The sequence below is a fragment of the Zosterops lateralis genome (genome assembly GCF_965231275.1).
Source record: "Zosterops lateralis genome assembly, chromosome: 3".
Classification (NCBI taxonomy): Eukaryota; Metazoa; Chordata; class Aves; order Passeriformes; family Zosteropidae; genus Zosterops; species Zosterops lateralis.
Genome location: NC_139764.1, coordinates 62,591,358 through 62,615,424, shown reverse-complemented (window position 1 = coordinate 62,615,424; position 24,067 = coordinate 62,591,358). Strand labels below are relative to the sequence as shown.

The 24,067-nt window shown below is 39.8% G+C and overlaps 1 protein-coding gene across 8 annotated transcripts in view; it reads left to right on the top strand.

Annotated features, from left to right (window-relative positions):
• Nucleotides 1-13,978, top strand: part of PKIB (cAMP-dependent protein kinase inhibitor beta) — a 53,567-nt gene extending 39,589 nt beyond the window's left edge. For all 8 annotated transcript variants that reach the window (XM_083858503.1, XM_083858504.1, XM_083858505.1 and 5 more), the window contains exons 2-3: nt 9,268-9,442; nt 13,150-13,978. In XM_083858503.1, the coding sequence (XP_083714629.1) occupies nt 9,295-9,442; nt 13,150-13,235 (234 nt within the window). In that variant the 5' untranslated portion in view covers nt 9,268-9,294 and the 3' untranslated portion in view covers nt 13,236-13,978. The remainder of the gene's footprint in view (nt 1-9,267; nt 9,443-13,149) is intronic.
• Nucleotides 13,979-24,067: the final 10,089 nt, after the last annotated feature.

Below are 24,067 nucleotides of genomic sequence, written 5' to 3'. Positions count from 1 at the left end.
CAAAAGCAAAGACTGCTGAGACCCCAAGAACCGTGTTTGAGAGAAGTGTTGGGGTGATGTTTGCAAGATATCTGAGGGGCTCTCAGACTGGTATTTGCTGAAGAGGATGGGAGAGATGCTCCCATCAACAATAAGCACTGCTGAAATAGCTGAAGTTGTCATCTGCTTTACCAGTCAGGCTGGTGCTTAAGGAAGCCAGCAGAATAAGAAAAAAACTTGGGAGTGTTAGATTTACAGGGACACTCATGATAAAGACAAGCAGGCTTTCTTGCAGCTTTCCATGGTAAAGAAAATAAAATTAGCCTTTATTAGTATGTTAGTGGTTTTACTACTCAATAAAGAATAGATTTAAGCTTATTTTGTTTTAAATGCTGTTTCTAGTCCTCTATGAGTAAGAAGCAATTTAATTCTAAATTTCATTTAATTTTTGTTGGTTTGATTTGTGTTGGGATTTTTGTTGTGGTTTCTTTTGCTTGTTTGGTTTTGGCTTTTTCATTTGTTGTTTTGTTGTTTTGTTTTTGGTTTTGGGGTTTTTTTTTAGAACAGACTGCTATGAGTAATTCTTGTTCTGAAAATCGTGACTCCCCTGGTGTGTGCTTGCACTATGGAGCCAGAATGCAGAAATAAAAAACTTAAATTGGAAAGTTTTACTCAGGGAGAAGAATGGTGCTTGGATTTGGCTGGACTTAAACTTTTCCAAAATATTCATCAGACACAAACTATATAAGACAGAAATTATCCTCTCCTATTCTCAGGTGAAGAAATGCTCAGGGCTGTGACTGCAAAACTGGCTATTTCCACATCAGTCCGGTGAAACTGAAATGAGCAGGGAAGAAGTCCATGAAAGTATGGGATGGTCTCCTGGTCTGATCCAGGCTGAAAAAATACAGGTTGTAGATTTGAAGAAGGAAGAATCATACAAACAAAAGAAAATTAATCTGGCTTTATATATAATTACAGAATGATACTTGGCTGTGACAAAGATAATATAAAATTTCAGCTTTTATTTGCATAGCTAAATTTAAAAAGTATTTCTAAGAGTTTGTCCTTGCTTTTTAATGGAAATTATCTCAGTCCCATGTTTTGAAGGCTTAGGAACTTAGCAAGGTGCCTGCAGCTATTCACGATTGCTGCTAGACTGTTACCACTTAACTGAATGGAAAGAGGCATAAGCTTCTGTCCCTCACCAGTTTCATAATGGAAATTTTCACCAAACCCACTTCTAGGTAAAGTGGACACTCTGAAGGTATGAAGCACACAGGTACTTTTCTTCCAGGAAGGGTGCTGCCTGCAGGGCAAAGAAAATGCAATTCTTTGCAGAAGCTCTTATTGGAGCTGCTTGTTCTTTTGAGGGCTTCAAACAATATCAGTCTGTAAAGGTTGTCACAAATACAACATATTTGGTGGCCAAGGTGTTGTAGCACATGTCATATAAACACAATAATCTATCTCCCTAAAAAAACCTTGAGAAGAAAGATCCTTGGTATAGTTAACAATTTTTTTAAGTTAAACAAACCAAACCAACAAACCTGTTTCCTAGCTAGTTTGCTGCTTAAGCGTAGTGTCTCCATCATGCCCATCTCTCTGCTCATGCTGCACCAGAGCTGGTTTCCTGCAGTGTTCCCCAGAACTGAACAAGCCTCTTCCTCCCATCTTTCTTGCCTTCCAAAGAAACTCCTCAATACTGGTTTTGTTGCTCTTTCTCACTAACGTTCCAGAGCTCCCATTTTTACCCATGTCCCTTTAGCTTCCTGTGTAATTTCTTTGTCTCTCACAGACCCTCAGGTAATCTCTCTTTACACAGAAGCACATTTACAGCTCCCGGTGGTTTTTACTTTTCTGTCAGCCTTGTACTCTCAGCTCTCAACCCTTTGTGCCCACATGTTGCTACCAGGAAATTCCTCTTAGTCCACGACTCCTCTTCTGTAAGTGCTTCTACAAGGACTTCTCTTCCTGGGAACGTACTGTACATACAGGTACACTCAGATTCACTGTAAGCCAGATGGAAACATTCCTCATTCATGTCAGTAAGATCTCAAGGAGATTGGGGCCTTCCCCAGTGAGAGACTTTGGGTACACTGCCACGTCAGTTACATGCATGGGATTGTTCCATTTTCGTATTTCTGCTATATTGTAAATTCATCCTCTCACAAAGGCATTTTACATTTCTCTGGGCTGATTCCTTTCCTGGAGTGCATTGTGTAAGTGGACTCCAGTATGCCTCAAGCTCTTAGCTTGTCTCAGTTTTCCCAGTGGTTTTGTCAGAATAGTTTTTTTCCACAGAGCTGGCAAGTAAAGAAGCAAATCCCTTGCTGCTTCTAATGAAGAATATAGATTGACGTACATATGCTGGCTTATGTGGATGACTTGTCTGTGTTACAGGAAGTGTTTGTGGGATGTGGGGGCAGCAGATATCAAAGCAGAGGGAAAAACTTCTTTGATGCTTCCCTAAGGAATTCCTAGTTGAACAGCTGAGGAGAAAGGAGATTGGAGAGGTTGGAGGATACTCATTTCCTTGTGTGCCTTTGACAGTGCAAAAGAACAGAAATAAAATTGAACTGCAATGTTGCAGTTGCAGGGACTCCGCAAGGCAAGATTGGCTGTAAAAATGATTTCTAATTCTGAAATTACTCCTCATATATATTCCTGAAAGTGGGCAAAATTCTCTTGAATTTCAGGCCAGATGCAGATTCTAAGAAAGGATTTAGCAGGTTTGTACTGTGTGGCTGAACTCAGAAAGTGGCATGTGCATTTGCAACAGAAAATGAAAACTCTGTAGGGATGAATGGACAAAATGCAATAGGAAGAATTAGGTTGGTCAGTTGATTTGTTACCACTGAGCTTCATTTCTTATTCCATAGTAGGGGATGTGTTTGATTTCTTTCCAGCATGGCCGATGAGTTAGAATTGAACTGTGTTTCCCATGAAGTCAACTAACATTTATATCTGTCATTGCTCTTGGTCACTCACAGACATTTGGAAAGTGACGTGGTTGGTTGCCTGGTACTGACTGCCTTCAGCTAATGTCACTTCATTTATTACTCACTGCAGATAACTTCTGATTCAGTTGTCAGTATCATGACCCCTTCTCCTCTCTCCCTTATTTTCTTTCACAAAGAGAAAATTGTGCCATTATTTAGAGCTGCTGTTCGTTCTGTAATGTGTTCTCCTGTGCATCAGAGCACTGTGCATACTCAGGGGTCAGACACAGATCATGCTCAAGCTTTCTACTCTCTATGGGTTTGTAGAGGGTGAACTGCACCATTGGTATCTGTGCATTCTCCAGAAGCTTAAAGACAGCAAGATCAATCTTATGTTGCTTTTTTCTCCCCTCTTGTCTTTCCCATGAGTATGATATTGGCTTTATGGAAGTGATTGAAAATTCAACTGAAAGTTTCCAAGTTTCCTTCTGAGGAAAAAAAAAAGTCCCACAGCTTTGGACAAGTTTTTCAGATTCTGTGCCCTAAAATGATGGACTTCTGAACAACAGGATCAAGATCTTGGGTATTCATTCAGTGTTTCTGAGACCGGGAAATGGAGGAATGGTGCAATCATGGTATCCCAATCTGACCATTTTGGTATTAAGAAGATCATGTATGGAAGCTATTTTTACACATTATTGATAAGGATGTTGCTTCTGGTTCAAGAGTGTAGAGCAGGTCATATACCCAGAGCAGAAATAACACACAAGACCTTTGTGTAAAATGTCTGTACAGGTGTGTACACTGCAAAGAACCAAAAGGAAAAACCTGTTATACAATATACCAAACTTTCAAATATCATCCCAAAAATATCACGTCTTATATGGGCTGTAACAGACAGACTGAAACAGATGTAGAAGGACGTGCTTCTGCAGTGTAGATTTACTGAGATGGGATATGATTTAGTTTTCCTGCTTAGGAAAATAAAAATTCATTAATTTTTCTGAGAACATTTTTTCTGAGAGAGACCAACTCTGTTGGTACAGGAAACCCAAATCATCTTTCTAACGTGAAATAATAAAAAGTTCTCTTTGTTTCTAGTTTAGTGGTATATTAAAATCCTGAAAAGTTACAAATTTACTTCTTTTTCCTTAGTGAATCACTTCTAACATTCATATAGTTAGCTGTATTGCTTCTGCATGCTAAGAAATGTGGGATTCTTTTTCCTAAGCCTCAAACAAAATCAAAACCCCTGTGTTTGGATATACATATGGTAAAGATGAATTGGTAAAGAACTTGCTTATCTTTCTGTGTGCTTCCCAGCAGTAGGATTGCCTGTGTGTAACAAATGCTTCTGATGTGAAAGAAAAAAAAAAAAAAAAAAAAAAAAAAAAAAAAAAAAAAAAAAATAAGATAATTTTTTCTCACAAAATGTAGGTGAGTGCCCGGATTGCTGTTAGTTATCATCATACTCTCTAGGATGTCTTCCTTAAAAGCATGGATGTTTCTAGGTGTCTTTTTTTCCTTTTCTGTGGTCCAGAAATGCCTCAGGATAAAGCATAAGGATTACGTGAGCATGTATAATGAGAATGCTCCTATTCTGAGACCTTTGGTAAGAGGAGACAAAGACATGAGGATGCAGCTGCATCAGAAGTGGATGTGAAAGCGTGGCAACTGCATAGCAAGAAGACGTGGTTTTCATCTCAGTTGCACAGTGGGAAGCACTTCATTCAATAAGTTTTCTGTTCTCCTTACTTAGAAAATTTTGAACTTACAGGCTTCTGGGGTAGAGGTGCATGGAGAGCACTCATTACAAGTAAATAAAGACAAACTAAACACCACTTGAAGGACTAAAGTTTTTTCTCAACATATTAAGATGCTGAAATGCATCTTACAGTAAGAGACCCTCAATACACAGAATCAGTCAGTCTGGCTCTGAAAGTACTACTTGGCTCATTGAATTTTTCATCTTTCTGTGAGAGGAGTTCATGCTTTCCAGTTTGTTTCTACTAAGGGGCATTCAGAATAAACAGTGTTTGGGAAATGTAGCTTTCTCTGATAGTACAGGCAGAGATTATTTATAAGTTTTTGACAAAAGTGCCTGAATAGAAAGGAGTTTGGTCTTTCAGGCTCCTGCATGGAGTGGAGTTACCACAGTGCCAATGTTGGGAAGCTTTTGATATTTATTGAGGAATATTTTTTCCTTCCAAGCAGAACAAATCTGGTGTTCTATCTCTGTTAGACAGCAGAAAGATTGGAAGCAAAAATAGTTTTCACAAATACTTAAGGTGGTGATTTATCTGTTTTCTAACAAATAAGAGTGAAGAAGAGATAACACTGACATCGAATGTGGACTGTGGCACCTGCTACAACTAAACACCTTGAAGCATTATTTCCTTTCATTCTCAACAGAAATTGTTTCAGGAGAATTACTTGTTCTTTTCCTGTCATTTGTTTAAATAAATTCTCACCAGATTCTGTGACTCATTTTCCCCCAAAGAGTTGGCGATGCTGCCAGCAAAAGAAGACTCAAAAATTAACAAACTAGCTGTCTTTTAGAGAAAATGCCACTGGTAGTTTACCTGCCATTGTTTTGTCTGAGGATACTTACCTGAATATCTGATAGATCATTAATCGAGTTTTGCTTTTTGGCTGTAGACAGTTTTACAAGCAGAGCATTTCCTTCTCCCATGCACACCTGAATTGTCTGTTGTGCATTCTGGGTGATCCTGCAGGCATTTCAGAGGCCTATATGAGAGGCTTAATCTAATACTCCCAAAACCTCTTTAACACTTTGGCCCAGTAATAAGCTGCAAAGTTAGTCCTGGTGATGGAGTGCTAGCTGGGATGGCAGTCATAGCCTTCAGTCTCTAAACTGCTAGGTGAGCTCTTCTGGGACATGCACCTGCCTTCCTACTATTGACCCTCTGCAGACAGCCTCCATCCCTGCCCAGCTCTTCCTTTCCACCCAGTTGCCTCATGCTTTTGGGTGGACTGGGCTTTTGCTATGGCAAAAAGGGAGCTGGGGAAGTACAGAACTTTGTGATTTGGAAATCTGGTCTTTTGGAACTGTGCTCCATTAGTCTGGTGAGCAGTGACACGGGAGAAAAATGACAACAGTAATTTGGAAACGCAGAGAAGCAACTGCACACAGGCATTGGCAACATGTGAGTATCTTTATCTTGGATAAGGCTAGAACAAAATGGGTTCAGTGAAGCAGAAGGAGATGTTGGCAGCAGGAGGAGGAGGAGTGAATTTGAGAAAAATAGATGCTGTGCACATTGTAATTATTGTTTACTCTGTGAAGAGGAATGAATAATACTGTGTTTACCAGATGCAAGAGGTGCCAGAGAAGTAGATATTTTCCAATGAATGTGTTAAAAAATGTAAAGGTAGAAACCGATGAAGAGCAAAGAAACTCTGGCTCCTTACTCGTAGGCCTTAGAAAATACCGATAAAAGAGAGCCTCAGAATGAAATTGATGAACTCCCTTAGAACATTAACAAACAAAATGGTATTTCTCTCAAGTACAGCAGCAAGCTACTTTGAATAATGTGTCTCATATGTTGGGAGTTGAGCTTAGATTTTAATTTATATGGACCTATAAATGGACTTACATTTTGTAATGTCAATTACTACCCTCTTGGGGTAGTCTCTTATCTTTCAAATACACGTAGAGAACATGCTGTGCTAGTGCAGTATAGGTAGAAAAAACAAAGGTGAAAACTCTTAATGGTAAATGTTACGTATATAAAGGATGGTATATTTTTAGATAGCTATATTTAAATTATAGCCACCAGATGGATGGATAATGATCAGCTGATTTTCTGTCTGACAGATGTTCTAGATTTGTCTAGATTTGCATACTTTTTTAATCAAGTGCATAAATCAAAATTCACTTACTTGAAGACTGTGTCCTTCATCATCATCTTCTTGGGTTGTCTAGTATTATGCAGTGGAGGCAGATTATGTCAGAGGAGAAGGACATGCACTGGAGACGAAAAGGAGGGCTTTGAAACAAGTGCAGAAGCGCAAACTGTACTGCAAACTGCACTGCAGAAGTGAGTAGCTTCATATGGCATGAGTTGTAGACCAGACTTTCTCCATTTAAAACGTAACCATTTAGGGGCCAAAACATCCATGCAAGAGAGAAAAGGGGGTGGGAGGAAGTCCATAAAGTGTGTTTTGATGTTAATGTCATTCTGTAGATCTTACGTGAACAACAATCTACTCACAACAGTATTTTTGGCTCCACCATATCAATGGTTTCCATTTCATATTAATGACTGAAATGAAATGGGCAGGAAATGCAATCATGCTGATATTTTGGCATTGAGACTAATTTTAACAATTTTAATAAGCAAAAGAAGAGCCCAAGCATTTTCTGTTCTGAAGTGTAATTTATAGTCTCTTCACTTGTTGTGGTGAGCATATGAGGAAAAATATTTAGGACACCTAAAGTTTAATAAATATGAACACTCCTCAAAAAGCCATGAGATAGGGTGTATAAACATGGATTTGTTCTCCTTATTTTCATATTTCATGCCAAGTGTTGATCTCAGCCTCTGATAGTACAATACTAAATGTGAGAATGTTGGTGCATGTTTGATCATTGGACTGGATCATCTTAAAAGTCTCTTCCAACCTTGATGACTCCATGACTTTTATATTTTCTGAAAAATGTCATTCTTGAGTGCCCATGTATAGCTTCTACATTTTGCCACCAATGGAAAAGTTTCATTTGGATTTGACCTGTTTTCCTGCAGAACAGAAACCTTCTGCTAAATCTCCAGATGAGGTCTTTCACTTACTGCCCTTGGTTAAAGCAAGCACTTTATTTGTATGTTCAAGTCACCTTTCAGACTTGGTGGTCCTACTTGTGCCTTTGTTTCTTGCCAAGAAGAATTCATTTCTTCTATTACAAGGTACTTAGAGATACAAAGAAGATCAAGAATATTTCTTCTTGGTTTTGGATTGACACAGCTAAAAAGCACTTTGATGGAGAAAAGAAAATGTTTGTGGTAGAAATGACAGATCAACATCAGTAATCAAAGTTCTGCCTCTTCCTTCCTGCCCGTCAGAGCAAGTCATGTTTGATATCTATTTGTATAATTTTTTCTATCCATGAAATGAAAGTAATAATATTTCCCAAGCTTAGCAGAATTTTAAAAGGGGGACTGTGATGCTCCACTTCTTATATGAACAACACTAGCATGATTGACACTTTCCATATCCAGTTCTTAGTCTAAATACAGCCAGTTGTCAACCAAAAGCTGACAGCCTTCTGTCAGATTGGCCTCCTATACCATCTGTATCCCTTCCCACACAAAGCACTGACCGTATTTACACAGAGAATCAACATTCCTGCTCCCACACTGCAAACAGAACTTCATTCATATAGAGCAAATAACTATTGTTTTAAATTGAGTAATGGATACCTAATTATAAATTGCTCTGGTAATGATCACATTATTGTGTAAATGATTGTGTTCTAGCCTTCTGTGACTGCCAAGGGCAGTTTCCACACTCTGTCTGTGTGCCACTTGCAGCCATGTATCCTTGTGCTCTAGGTGTTCACACTTCATCTGTTGACTCGGAGTGTGATCATACAAACGTTTCTGTCCCTGATCGAAAGCCCACTGTGGTCCTCGGTTTTCCAATTCAGTTTAATGGGCTTTGAGACAGGGATCACAGGAGCAGAATACGGTTGGTTCCATCATTTCCAGAATTCAGTTATTTATTTGATAAAAGTCACACGCTCAAGTGAAGGTTAAACCAGGCTAACAAGCAGCAGAGGAAAACAAGTGGTTTGATATGTGAAGGATAAAAAAGTTCTACAAAGAGTTTCAGTTGGTGTTTTGAGAGGTCATTTTTATATAGTTTAGTGAAACTTTGTGAAATGAGTTTGTTCTAACAAGATTTTAAATAAGAATATGAAGAAGACTCATAATAAGGAAAACGCTTTATTTCACACAGACTATATGACAACAGCATTAGTTCTCCGAAGTGATTGTATGGCAAAACCGCTTAAAAAGAGGGAATAGATCGTAAAAGGACGTACAGATGGCTGGCAGAAAGGGCTGCTGCTGACCCTATTCACAGGCTTCTTGTCAGTGCAGAGCTGTTCATTGTGCCAGTCTGATGTGCAAATGCGCGGTAAGGACGTGCACAGACAGTCTCCTATCTTCTTCAGGGGCAGAAATAAAGCTTAAACACTTAGTATTGAAATGTATCGCCTTTAATAACAAAAGAACGATTGGGCAAAGCCTCTGGCTATTGTACTATTGAGAAGGTGATTAGCATCCCTCAGGCTACAGTTGTCTTCTTCTGTTTGTTCCATATGCAGATGTTGCTATGAGGAAAGGAGTCAGCAATGACTGATGTGGAGCCTGTGGTCACAGATTTTGCAGCATCAGGACGGGCAGGCCGCCGAAACGCCTTACCAGATATCCTGGGCTCTCCTGCTGGTGCTGGGACTTCAGACCTGCCACACAAACTGGCTGAGCTCTCTGTTGCAGAAGGTAATGGCTGTCCATTCAGAAAAGGACATTTTTATGCAGTTATACACTTTGCTTTTTTTTTTCAGACTTCCACCACTGTGCAGTTTTGATATCAATACTAATATTCTTTTCATCAATTTAGGATTGAATTCAACCTTCCAAAGCAGTTAGCACGTGTGCCTCCTGATGAGACAACATTAACCCATATCCATATCCATTCACAGATACAGTGTTAGCAGCTTAGGAAAACACTTTAGTGCTGGGAACTGAATTCCAGTTCCCTTGAAAGAAAATGCAGTTGTATTTCCAACACATAACACATCACTTCAACTATAAATTCCAGTGCACTACTGTGCTGAGATAACTTTGCATAAGACAGCAGAGCTGTGCTGTTAATACAATGACAGCTATCCTAACTCAGCCATATACATTAAGAGTAGTGTTTATAGTATTTTATTCCTGTTTAGTAGGCTTTCAACTTCGCTATCTGAGACCAATGCCCTATTTTGCCATGTCCTTTAATTAGATGAGGTGATTTGTTGATATAGCGCAGGCCTAATCAACACTGGCTTTGTGAGTTCTTTTTACTTTCAGAGTGACTTCAGGGGAATTTTCAGATTCAGAAAAATCTGATTTTTAATGCCTTAGGAAAAAAAAAATATAGACTGTCTCTGAGTGTGGTCTGTCCCTACTTGTTTTTAATCTAAATCAGAATTTTTTTCATAAAACTTTTTCTTATCATGCCCATCACTGTTGCTGTTGTGGTCTCACCACAACAGATAGTCCCACATCCAGGAGCAGTGATGGTGTGAGTGCAAAAGGGAAGGCAAGCCTGTGCTGAGGTGTGAACAGTCCATGAATCTGAACTGAAGTAGATCATTAAAGGGATTCCTGGTCTCCTGGGCTGCATATCCTCCTTTTACATTGCCCAAAGAAATTACAGGATGTTAGGTGTACAGCCTCCTAAAGTACTGTAAAAGGCCAGGGGGAAGGATTTATTTGATCTCAAATTGTTGTTATTTTGGTGATTTAATTTATAGTCATGTGTTTGGGGTTCTGTAATCTAAAGCCCACACAGGCCCATCAAAGGACTGTTAAGCAGGTAGAAAGAACATTTCCTGGAGGAGTGAGAAGGGCTGAATGACCATAACCTGACTTGAACAAGGAGAAGCAAGGAAAATAAGAATCTGAATGGGTCCTGGAAGAAGGCATTATTTTGTCTTGAGAAGACATTTTCCCCTATGAATATGAAAATTATGTCCCTACAAAACAAACAGGAAAGAGTGCAAGTCTTTTTATAAGAAAAGTTACAGCATGGTATAAAGTATCTAGCCCTCCAGATGACACAACAGTCCTCCTCTCCTGGTCTCCATCCAATTCATTAAGAAGAAGAAATAGAACACAGCTATCTTAGGTTTAGTAAAATGTACTGATGGTTTCTTAGAAATATAGGACCAGCACTGCCAGTATTTGAAGAACAATTAAGAGCATGGAATTGTCCTTAGCTTTTGTCATTGACATATAGCTGTACCAGAGTATGTTGGAAGGCAGCAGTTTCTGTTATCAGCAGTTTACAGTAGTGATAACAGGAAGTGAATACAGGATGCAGTTAGGTCTACTCTGACAGCTTGGGTGCTTTCTGGGGATGGGAATTCCACAAGTATCAGAGGGGAATTTCAGCCTCATAGTGTTGTACGTTAAAATTTTGCTGAGACAATAAGCAAACAGAGAATTCCTCAAAATGGAAAGACAGTTTTGAAGTTCAAATGTGACAAGGAAACAGTTTATTTGTGAAACATCTGGGCTCTAACAGGCATCTCTTTTGCCTATTTCTGACTTTAACAATAAGTCATTAAAAAAGGAAAGTCAGCTCAGAACAAAGAAATTAGATAAATGAGAGAAGTGGATAAGATGGAACGTGGTTATATAAAGTATGCCCTATTTTGTTGCTACTCTGAAATTCAGATTCAGTGAAGATTATGGGAAATGGTGAAGAGGACTCTCTCCATCTTGTTTCAAATTTAGCTAATGCTCATTGGATTATACATTTCCTCTTTCTAAAATGCTGTCAGCTACTGTCATAGTGAAAAGTCAGGAACAGGATGTGCTAATACCTTCTGGTTTCGAAGGTTGCTCTATTTTTTGCTTTCTGGTTGCTCTATTTTTTTATGAACACACAAGGACCATATCTGTATGACACAAATGTCCATGTACTCTGCAAGCCACATGAAGTTGATGTTCTTGTGAAGTGAACAGGAGAGACTCTGGCACCAGCTATTTATCTTGGAGTCTAACACTGAAATGCAGACCATCTGTACCATGTCTGATCATCCTCTGGTGGTGTGTAAGTTTTGGAGTGCTGAGACTTTCCTCAGGTGGTCTGGAACCATGTTAAATAGTTGAGTGGTGTCACTGGTGATGCCAAGGTTGAAGAGGAAGCTGCAAGAAGTTTGAGAGCAAGAAGCTGTGCTGGTCTTCCACATTTGGTAACCTGCATTAGAGCACCATTCTGCCGATAACACTCAGCAGCTTAACTAGTACCTATTGCACACCTAAGTGCCACCAAGTATGAGATTAGATTTCCTCTAACAAACTGTTTTCCTCTACCTTGTCTGAAAGACTCAACTGATATTAGATGTCCAGCCTGCACAGAAACAGCCAATAGAGGAGATCGCTCTGTATCCCTTTCCACAACGGTGCTGTACTACATAAGTCTGGAGGGTGGCAAATAACTCAGTTCTTTATTGCTATAGACCTCCAAAGCCTCTGAATCTCTGAGGAGACTTAAAACATCAAGCAGTTTCTGCCAAGGGCTTTAGCTGATTAATTGTGTACAGCATTATATATTTGCTGTGATATGTAGAGACCAAGATACATAATTCTTTTGGGTGCTTTTGATATTTTATAGCAAGTCAGAAAATGTACCCCTTAGATTATGACTGTGGAGGAATATGAAGTGGAGGACAGTACAGCCAGGTGTGCTGAGCAGACCTCTCCTTGTCCCCAAAAGCTATGGACTGCCATAGATTTGAGTATGCTGTTACCACTGCTACTACCATGTGAGGCTTGAAAGTAATGTGAAAATTATTATTGTGGTTTGCAAGGAAATCGAGGCAAGAGGAGTTTCTGCTTCTCAGTGAGTAAACTTTCAAAAGAAACAGCATGGAACAATACACATAATGACCAGGGGCACTGGAGAGCTTTTATTTCTATCAGTCATGTAAGCATTCGACTCTAGGCTCTGAGTGAACTTCCAACTCAGAGTAACAAAAAATCCACCATCTTGTGAAAACAGGGTAAATTCATGCAGGTATTTCTTGTCAAAGAAGGTCAGACAGATAACTGGCATATCCATAAACTGTAATGTTATCTACCTGAAACCACACAGTGCTCAAAGGAATGCAATATTCTAATTTGATTTTGGAAATGACCTAGAAAAAAAAATAACAGTAATACAATGTTATTTTGAATGTATTTTTTACAGCCAAATGCACATTGATCAGTCTGTCCAAGAAGTGGGCAAATCAACACCAACAGGCATCAGCTTTTAGAAGATGCTTTTCAAAGTTCTTTATCTCTTGAGTTAATCTCTCTTTCTAAAGCACCCGTGACTGTGGCAGTAAAGAGCCAGTCGCAAACAGTGATGATCAGCGAATTCAAATACTTGGTTGCATTAAAAAGCTGTGAAAATATGTGTGGTATAAATGTTTAATTCTGTCTCTGTTTAGATGCAGGAGCAGAGGGTGGAGAAGTGTCATCATCCAAAGCCTTGCTGGAAAGTCAAGAGGCAGAAGGAAAACACAATGATTCCTAACACCTAAGGACTTTTGGGTTCATGAATCCCATCAACAGACTTCCCAGTTTCCCTCTGTCACCCCTTCTGAAGTGTGGTAGCAACTTTAGCAGCACAGACATGACTTTGCAACACACTTGTACCTAGATAATTATGTGGATGGCATACAGTTCTTTCTACTGTCATCTTTCAAAAGCAATGTTCTGCATATCCAAACAGGAAGAGAACTAAAGAATGTATCTCTTGTTTTCAGTTTTCTCTCTTGTTCTGGTTATAGTACTCGTCCTAACTAATCTTCTTTGACAGTTCCAATTAATATACCTACCAGGAACTAATCATTGTTTCAAAATAAAAATCCTGTTTCTTAATTTCCCAAAACAGCATCTTTTTCTCTGACACAGAGGTGTGTTCACTCCCTGCAATGATATTAAGTATATATTAGATTACAGAAATTATCTGTAATTTATCTCCTGAGATTTTTGTTCTCATTAGACATATGTAGATGGGTGTGAGAAAAAAAAAAAATTACATAAAATAAAATTTTCTCCTACTCCTGTTGCCAGAAGGTTTTACAAACTACTTAAACATCAGTGTTTGCTTTCAGACTCTCCTTACCTCCATTTGATTATGGCAGATCATCTCAATTCTCCCACTCTCTGTGGTGTTGCCACTTTGGCCATTCGTTTTCATGCCGAATATTGTAGCTGTTCATGTGTATCTAAAGTAAAGTAGGTATGTTTGTATATGACGAAAATTGTTTAATCTCACTGTGGAAATTAAATATCTATCATCTTTTCTGTCTTTGGTTGATTTCTTAATGTCTCTCCTGCAGGACAATATTCAAAGCCCAATAATACAGATTTCTTTTATTTCATCTGGATTTTGCTTTGTTGTTTGCTGACAGTGAAGATGTTTCAATCATTGTGATTTTTACAAAGATTTTAGCCAAAGTTTTTTCTCTGCTGAAAAGACTTGTTTTGTTTTGGAAATCATGCTCCTGAAAATACTTGGCATTCATTCCCTTATTGTAGGAGGCTTGAGATTCAGGTACAGACATGAACCTTCACGATTCCTTGGGCAGCAGCCACTTATGTACCTCATGAAAATGGAGGAAGCATCTCTGATGGGTACATCCCACATGTGACTGGTATTCCATCTATGAAATATTTGAGTAATCTAAACCTGACAGCTTGTAAGAGCTCAAAAGAGCTTATAAGGCACAACTTTAATTCCTACTGTGCATTTACTCATACCCTGGCTTTTGGGAACCATTCAATAAAGGATCCAGTTTAATTCAACTAAACTGACAATTAGTTCCCTCCTCCTAAACCTGTTTTCATTTAATAAATGCAACATCCCAAATTTTTTTCAGATTTGGAAAGGTAAAATAACTTACTCCACTGGATCTAAACAGGTGGCTTAAGAAATAACTTGCTCCACTGAATCTAAACAGGTGGCTTGAGAGGCTGAACTAGCTGACACTGGAGGACCAGAGCTGAAAACCACAGTGGACAGAGACTAGGAGGTGACTGTATTTGTGGTGTACACTCTTATTCTGGGTTGTAGTCCCATTCTCCTATACCAACCTCCTTTATAGCATCACAGTACATAAAATTGGTAAATTATTCTGCACTTCTTTCACAGTTGCAGCACTGGATATATTTAGTTTCTTCTCTGATACAATACAGACATTGAAATTTGGGTTACAGGAATAGATACTTTAGGTACTTTGTTAGTCTAAGCTAGTTTGATTTTTTTTGCTATTAAAACACCAATTATTAACCAGCTGAATTAAGATATTATAGATTTGCTAAATTCTAAGTAAAAAAAACCCAATCTATTTATATACATAAATGGCATTAACTGCTCACAAATGTATGGCTTACAACTAGTCAAGAATGCTCAACACCCTGGGGAATTTATTGTAAGCACTCTGGTGTTTACTTTGTACTTGAGCTGTATGAACCTGTCATTGAAAATACTTTGTGTAGAAAAAAGAATTCTAACAGCAAATTTGAAAAAAAACCACAGTAGTAAAAACAAAGATTTAAAATGCAATTTAATTTAAAGCAGGATGAACATGTTTTAAATTTTAGATTTACAATTTTAAGATTTTTAAAAGATCTCTGTTATATGTGTATTATCTAACTGCAAATTAAACAAATTACAAACACAGAAATACTTCTTTGCTACGTGCATGTACGGTTTGTGTCTAAACAAGTATTAGTCTAGACTGCATGAGAGATCTCTTTTTTAGTTAGTTGTAGCAGTAGGAATATTTAGTTATGCCTGGATTTTACCAAATTTCTCCAGTTGTGAGCCAAATGTGTATTTCTGACTAGTATAAACTGACTGACAAACTGACTGATGTGGGAGACATTGTGCCATATAAACTTTGGTCTTTGGAGCAGAATTTATTAGTTGTGAATGATTCTTGACTCAGGCAGAAGGGAACTCACCCCCCTTTAGGCCTGTCTGGAGGGCTTTATGCCATGCTGTCCAGTAGTCTGGGGCTTGGGCAGAGTTACTGTCTTAAGCATAGCTGAAGTTGGGGAAGCTTTGGTTCATTTTCTTGTTAATGTGCTGAAGACAGATAATAGTCCTACTAAACTTCATCTAAGTCTGTAAAGAGCAAATGAAGTGCTTCTGAATATGTTTGTCATTGAGCCAGTTTATCCAGTTTCAACCATTATCCAGGCTGTACCAGCCTCCCTTAGTTCAACTAATGGATAATTGATAACAGTGCATTCTCTTGGTCCACAGGGCCACAACGCTATGTCCCTGCATCAGCAAGGTATTTTAAAAATATGTTTAATTTCCAATGCAGATGGGTTTCACAGGAGTCAATAGAACTACTTAGGTGCCTAAAATTAGGTACATACTTAATTACCTTGATAAATGACAGCAGAAAACTTCTATTAAGACTAATCTGGTATTATAATGCATAAATTCAAATTTCCATTCCAGCAAGTTTGCTATAGGTAATAGCATCTTTTTCATCATCTTACAGCACTATCCTGGGCTTTTGTAAAGCAAATAATTTCATGTTAGTACCAAGCAAAAAAGGTAACTTTGTTGTCTCCATATTTTAGAACATAATGAAGCAATTATCCATTCTTACTCACTCAGCATGCTAAAAAAAAGGCAGCAAGTACCCTTGGATTTTTATTGTTGTACCTTTTATTTTTATTATTGTACCCTTGGATTATATTTTATTGCATCTAAAAAACAATTTAGGTATTTTGAATATATAGAAAATTCACCTTGATGTTTTCCAGATGTCATTAAGAAATTATAACTGCACTTGACTACTTAAAATTACAAGACAGCAGTGGCTATAAGAGGTTTAAACTGCACTTTACTACTACTACCAGCTTTACCTACAACCATTAGTAGGCTGAATCTCCTTTATGTATCACACACATAAAGAGGAATACTCCAAGGTTTAGCAAATTAGTTCATATTCCTCTCCTCTGTCTGCTAATGCTCTGTGTGTGATAAAGCCCATGAAACAGAATTGAACAGACTTCTTCATGGACTTCTCCATACGTGTTCAGTGAGCATAAGCCCCAGATGGTGGTGAGTGTGGGTTCCCCCGGGTACAGAGAGCACAGACCAGTGGGGCTGAGCCCACTGGGGTCCCAGGGCACTCGCTCTGAAGTAGAAATAGCAAAGGCTTAAACTGTCCTGCCATCTAGTGGGATCCTGAGTTTACCAGGTAGGCTGTGCAAGGCAGTGGAGGGAGACAAGTTTAAGAGACTTGTTCAAACCCAGCTGCAAACTGGGCTGGTGAGAGGCAGGATGTCTCTAGCTGATCCACACGTTCACTTCAGGAGTTTTGCTACAGGCACAGAACCTCGGTGCCTCTGTATACAGAAATCCATGTGAATGAAAACAGGAAGCATCTTGTGTTTCAACCCATAAACTTTTACTGTAAAGCAGGTGAAGGACTTTGGCTCGCAGCCTATTCTGCTTTAGGTGGCCACTCCGCAGTTTGGGCTTGGGTGCAAATCCCACCACAGATGACTGTTTTGACCTTTTTTAGGGATAATTGTGTTTCATCTTCTCAACCTGAAGCTGTTCCACTTTAGCAATGATTACTGAGAGCTCCTCCTTCACTGTCTTGGTTTATTTCCCTCTTCAGCCCAGTGGGGACTATTCCCGATGGATGTAAGCAATAGGAAGCCTGAAGGCCATCACTTCATCTTGGCATGTGGCACATTTGATGGATAGTGTTGTGGGGTTTTGTTGTTGTTGTTTGTGTGGTGTTTGGTTGGTTGGCTGGTTGTTTGTTGGAGAGGCAGGGGTTCTGGCCTTGTGTGCTCTGAACTTCTCTGCATTACACATATTTATAATAATTGCTTGCAATGTAAGGACCCTCTTGTGAGGATCTGGACAGTCTCTACCAGTGCTCTATTCCTGGGGCTCTGCTGTGAAGGGATTGATGCTGTAAGTCCAGTGTTTATTGTGCAATGTATGGAAAAGCCAATCTGTGAGAGACTGGCCTGACCCTACTGGTGTAGGGCTTATTGTGAATTTAATTTCCAGACTCCTCGGGCATGTCTGTCTATGATACATCAGCAGTGTAAACATAAAAAGAAGGACCATTTGGCCTGCTGCTAATGCCCAGCGATATTCCATAAACAGTTTTACAGTCAGGCACCGTTTCCTCACGGTACAGGGGCATTCCCGAGGGATGGGCACCTCCGCCCGGCGGGCACAAGATGGCGCCCGAGCCCGCGCCAGCCGCGCAGCCGGGCCCTCGCTTTCCTCACAGCCTCGCCCCGTCCGTCCCCGCTCCCGGCTCCCCGGGAACGGCGGAGTTCGGGTCTCCTTCGGGATGAAGGCTGCCGTAAAGAAGAGCGGGGGCTATGGCAGCGCCGCGGGACGGAGGACGGGGCTCCCCACGGGCTCCGGGCGCTGACGGCAGAGGGCGCCCTTGCCCGGCTCGTCCCCACACGGATCCCGGGCTCGTCCCCACACGGAGCCCAGGCTCGTCCCCACACGGAGCCCAGGCTCGTCCCCACACGGGCTCGTCCCCACACGGGCCCCGGGTTCGCCCCCGCCCTGGGCGCCCGATTCCTACGGCTTCCCAAGCAGGGGGAAGCGGGGTCAACAATCCAATCCTATCCCGTTCCTTCCTTCCCTCTTGATTTGTTTCCGTCCAAAGCTTACATCCACCTACTCCTTTCCTGTCTTCAGTGCTCACCCCTTGCTTCACTCACACCTCAAGGCCAACATCCACTGTTAGTGCTTTCAACACTCAGTAAAGGAAACTAATCTCTTTAATTACCTCCATATTCGCTCAAATAAGATGGTGGAAGGACAACTGGTTGCTGTTCCTCTCAGCAAGTACTGGGTAAATTTTAGACTCATGAGAGACCCTCGAGACAGGCCCATGACAGCCCTTGTCTCTGACACGGAGAGAGGAAAAGCTTCTGTGGAAAACAAATAGCATGTCATTATGCAAATAGAGGTGGTGTTGCAATAAAAAAGTGCTGAAATAAGTTTCTTCCAGGCATCTTCTTTCAGACAGCCTTTGAACTTTACATCCTTTTTTTTTTTTTTTTTTTTTTTTTTTTTTTTTTTTTTTTTTTTTTAACTATGGCTGTTGTGACTCGAAACTGCTAGGTAAATTTATAAAGAGTGAAATGAAATGCTGGAATGTAAGAAGGAGTATATTTAAGGGAGGGGAGACAAAGGGCAGTGAGGTGGAGTTAAAGGCATGACAGTTGCACCATGTTTCCTCTCCCCAGCCCTTCTTTTTTCAGAACATCTGAGCCAGTCATGGTGCAAGGAAGTCAGCCTGGTCCTGCACCCTCCACTGCCTCTGGACTCTGGATGTTTTGAGCTCTGGGTGCAAGGCTGGTCAATCACTCAAGAAAGTTTCAAAGGTCTGGAGGAAGATGCTATTAGAAGGCCTGTTTAAATATTACAAGATTAGTTAATGATTTTGACCATAGAGGGTCTGGTTTATATTTACTGTTGCCACACTGAGGGGGAAACCTGTACACATGAATGTATGGAATTGAAGGAACAGTGGCCGTATCTACACCTCCCCCCTGGTACTTAGTGCAGGACAGTCCACAAAGTGAGTCCCATGATTATCTGGGGATAATCTACATGCCTGCTTTCCTTTCTGTGTATATCTGTATTTTTTTTCCCATAACAGACTCTAGATTTGGCTAAGTATGAACGCACACTTAGCAAGTGGGATGTGTTTTTAAGTTTCCTGGTATAGACTTGTCTATTGTGACCATCTCATGTGATTTCTTGCATAATTCAGGATATCCAACTTCTCTGAATTACTTCCTGCATCATGTCCAGTAGGTGTGGTTGTTAGCATAGTTTACAATTTGCAGGATTGAAAAGTCTTGTAAGGCAGTTTGAAAGCTGGCCAAGGGCTTAAGTTAAGCTTATTACCTCCTCACAGGTAATATGCACTTCATTTTTAATATAAATTTCTGTATGTTAAACTTTCAGTGACTGGAGTTTTGTGTACCAGACTGAAGAGACCACTGTTTCTCTGGGATTGTCTCCAAACATGAAGTATGACCAAAATTTTCCCCAAGCTTGTCTTGGTGCTAGTCCTTATTTAAAGCTAGTTATGAACTATAATAACCCTGCAATGCTTCAGGTTGCTCTAAAATTTATGTCTGAGGAAGTTTATGTATTTAGACTCACAGAAACTCAGAAATGAGTCAGTGCTTGGTCACAAACCAACATGTAAAGCAGGGATATGGTTGCACTCTTGAATGAATCAAGTTAGGTATGTAATTCCAGCCAGTTAGGTCACCCAGCATGAGGTATCATTTCAAATGCCTGATCTGTGTCAGGCATTTGTTCATCCATGACAGGCCCACAAATTGATAACCTAATTAAATTATTTATCAAGACTGTGTAAGTAATATATTTCTCCAAATGCACTAACACTGCTCTTTATAACTTCTGAGGGAACAGCTTGCTGTGGGTGAGAGATTCCGATTTTGAAGACACAAACGCAGAGGAGTGCAGCTCCAGCTGCATCTGGGAGGTCATATCTGGCTCCAAAAGGCTGTGACTGTGTCCTGTCAGTCTCCAGCTCAGTGGAATAGAGGAGGACCTTAGGAATATCCAAATGCAGGTAGTTAATGAGCTGAGTTTTAACTTTGTATCTGTTTTACAAATTCAGTAGTTGTTTTCTTAACTTCTTGAATTCTTGAAATTCAGTCAAATAAACCTGATTTTACTTCTTGCCTAAATCTCAGCTGGTACTGAGAGTGATTTCAGTATATTGTAGAAAATGGAATGCTTCAGCATGGACAAACTGAATGAAGGAAGGTACATCGAGCCATTCCAAAAATGTCTTAAATTCAGCTTTGCAGATTGCACAATTGTTTCTTGTTTCGCTGAAAGGATTTACCTTGAGATTGACTAGTTTGAGATTCGTTATACTGAATCCCAAATAATCATGCTAATTTATGTATTTGACAGCCTTCATAGCATATTCTAGGGCTACAGAAAGAGAACATGATATTTTTGACGTATGATGAGTTAAACTCGTACCTTTAACACTGTAAAATTTATATTGTTGATGATAAAAATCATTCTCTCCTTTGCTATAATACAGAGTCCTTGGACCCTCTTAAATAAAGAGGGTCCTTCTGTTCCACCAATATTCTCATTAGTCTGCCCTGAACACTAAATCTTCACGTCTCTCAGAATCAGCTGCAACAGGTCAAATGCAAGTCATCCAATCTCCTTAAACCTATGTTCTATTTTTCTATTCCTCCTAATAAGAATTATTTTAATTTAGTATGTTCATAGTATTCACATGCTTTCTCAATTTCTCTGAGTCATTATTACTCCTGAAATAGTCAGGTTGCTTATTTATACAGCTTTGTTTCTTTCTTCCTTACATATGCCCATGCTGAAATTGGAAGTCTGGAAAGCTGATTTCTTGTATTGATTTTTTTGCAGTAACTAGACTGCTATTGTGACACCCAGTATCAGGCACTTCTGTTACAGTTTAAAGACTTTTAAATAGTTTTTCTCATCTTAAACGTAAAAGAAAGCAAAGACAAACATTAAAATAACGAAGGCCTAATGGCACAAAATTAAAGTAACTGCATCTTCAATAAATTGAACTGGGAGCCAGGAAGGTGGCTGGCTTTAATGCAGGCTAATTCTTTGAGGAGAATGTCTGACTTGAGTCATCTAACTGTAAGTGACACAGTAATATTGAACAAAAGATAACCTCCAAAATGCCTTTCAGAAGCAGAGAACACCCTGGAGATATTTCATGGCATTTGCTTCCTTTAAATCATTGTCAACCAGCTGTCCTCCCAGCTTAAACCAATCCAAATATATGTCTAATAGTTCATAATGAGGTATTAGTGGGTATTTACTTTCCAGGACTCCCCTAATCTCATGTCACACCAATTTGTAACATATGAGAGAGTCTACAAGAATGACATGCATGATCCACAGACCACTTCGTTTTCACCAATTAGCAACCAACACCAGAATTAGACCTTACCATGACTTGTGTCTAATGTTAGCCTGTCCTGGCATTGTTTTGCTTGAGGTTTACAGTGTCAGGAAACCTGCTGAACATGTTCCTAAGTTTTGCCTAAGATATGTCATGCTCTTAGAAAGGATATGGTGTAAACATATTTTTCCTGCTCCTGCCTGCATTACCTTGCACCTCGCCTATCACCTGGTCCAAAGCTCCAGCAAAGCCCTTCCCATGGCATTTATGCAGCACAAAACTGGTTTCATACAGATGCTTTGTGCCTGAGGCCATTCTGTGACAACTTACCTGTGCAGCTGCATAACTGTGTGTCCTGTGAGGCTTTTGTCTCTTGTTAAACCTGGGATTTCTAATGAGCTGTCCGTTGACAGAGTAAATAAACCTAGATATTTTCTGTGACTCACCAACAGAACTGAGATAATTTATTTTTATTAGGAGGATCCACAAATCTCAGACAGCTAGAGGACATATGAGATAATTTTAGTGCAGAACATTCTACTGCGCTGTTTGACATTAGGTTTTCTGCAGCGGCACCAAAAACGAAATCACACTCAGCCCTGAAGTAACTTCATCCCGTCTGACACAACAGCCACTAAACTCTGTTAATTTCTTTATTATACTGAGATCAAAGCTGCACAGAAGCTTCCAGCAGGGCTTCCAACAAGCTTAAAATTTGCTGAGAATACCCTTGCATGCTTTCCATAAGTAGAAGAAACTTCTTTCAGCTGCACATTATTTTCAGTTTCCTTAATTCAAAAGTAGCCCCCTATATGTTTCATAATACTAAGAGTTTAAAGAAATGCTTAAGTGAGCTTGGACAGCCAAATCCTGTTGTCTTTCAATGGAATTCAATTCCTCAAAGGCCAGGGGAGTCAGGCCCTGGTATCATTGCTGCCCTTTTGTTGCACATTTGGGTACAAGATGCTCTGCAGTTCCTGGACTTCCATTGCCAGAAATGTTTAAATAATGAAATCATCACTACATTATCTGAAGGTCTTATAACATAGTGTCCCCTTAACATAGTATTCCTGGCTATTGTACAACAAAGATGGTGAAAATACAGAGATTGAACAAAATTGGTGTAGCAAGAGAGCCCTGCCTGTATTATATCTAGAGAGGGACAGAGCAGAAGGACAGCTAAAACCTGACCTCAAATATTAACTGCACCAATTTCCCTACTTTGTTACAGCCTTTAGTGACTGGCTGTTGTGATTAGATACTCACCAGTTCATGACATAGATTATGAGGAATCCAAACATGACAGAACCTCATGGTCAGACTTTTCTACCACAGCAGCCTGGTGGCCACCCTGTGGTGCTCCCTTCCTCCCCATACCCCTCACATCCTTTTATTTTTATTTTTTTTTCCCAAAGAAGTAATTTTTTCATTCAAGTATAGAATGAAGGCTGAATGAGACTGACAGCCTCATTCTCTGGATCTCTAAAGGGCGTGTGAAGCAGGGATATATGAGGAGAAAAAGTAGCCAAAAGCAGGTTGTCTGCCTAGTATTTGAAGGCTGAAGGTTAGAGAAGTCTCACCAAATGGCCTTTGGAAACCAAGGATTACTCATTACACAGGGAAATCTTGCTGCAGAATTTTCATCTTTTAAGCAGGCCTTGTACAGGGAATGCAAATGTGCCTACTTACACTGCTCAGGTAGTGTAAAAGAGAATGAATCCCTGTCTGTTCAGAATCTCCAGAGATACTATTTGTCACAGGAGTACAGAGTCTGTTAAAACCATCCAAGTGCTGACATCACAAAAGAAACTCCAAGCTGGTCTCTTGAGCAGCAACCTAAAATGCACACCAGGTCAGTGTATTTCACACCGTGATCTCTGTTTCAGCCATAGCAAAGTGTTTATGTCAATCATGATGACTTGTATTAGTTTTTGATGCTAGCATAACTCTTCCATAAGGGTCCACAATCAAACACAGGGCATAAGAGGCCATGGAAAACATTTGGAACTGTGACTTGCTATCCCACAAAGGAGTCAATAATGTAACATTTCCTACTGTTGATTTACCCTGGTCCCAAATCATCACTAACGCAGACAGGTGGAATCTCACCATCATAAAACACAATGTGAGGACTCTGGCAACCTATCCACTTAAAAAGGAATGTGAACATTTTAACAGACCCTGTTTTATATTTGAAGCATGGTGCAAAGTGTTAAAGAATGTATTTTTCTTAAGAAATTCTTACGTGCTTCTTCCCCCTTAAGGGGTGGGTCATCACCCTAAGTACTTGTCTTATTTAAATACATTGAGAAATCCTGGCAGAGCAGAGCTGTCCCATCAGTATAGGTATGACTACTTAAATTATGAAGGATCTTGAAGAGGC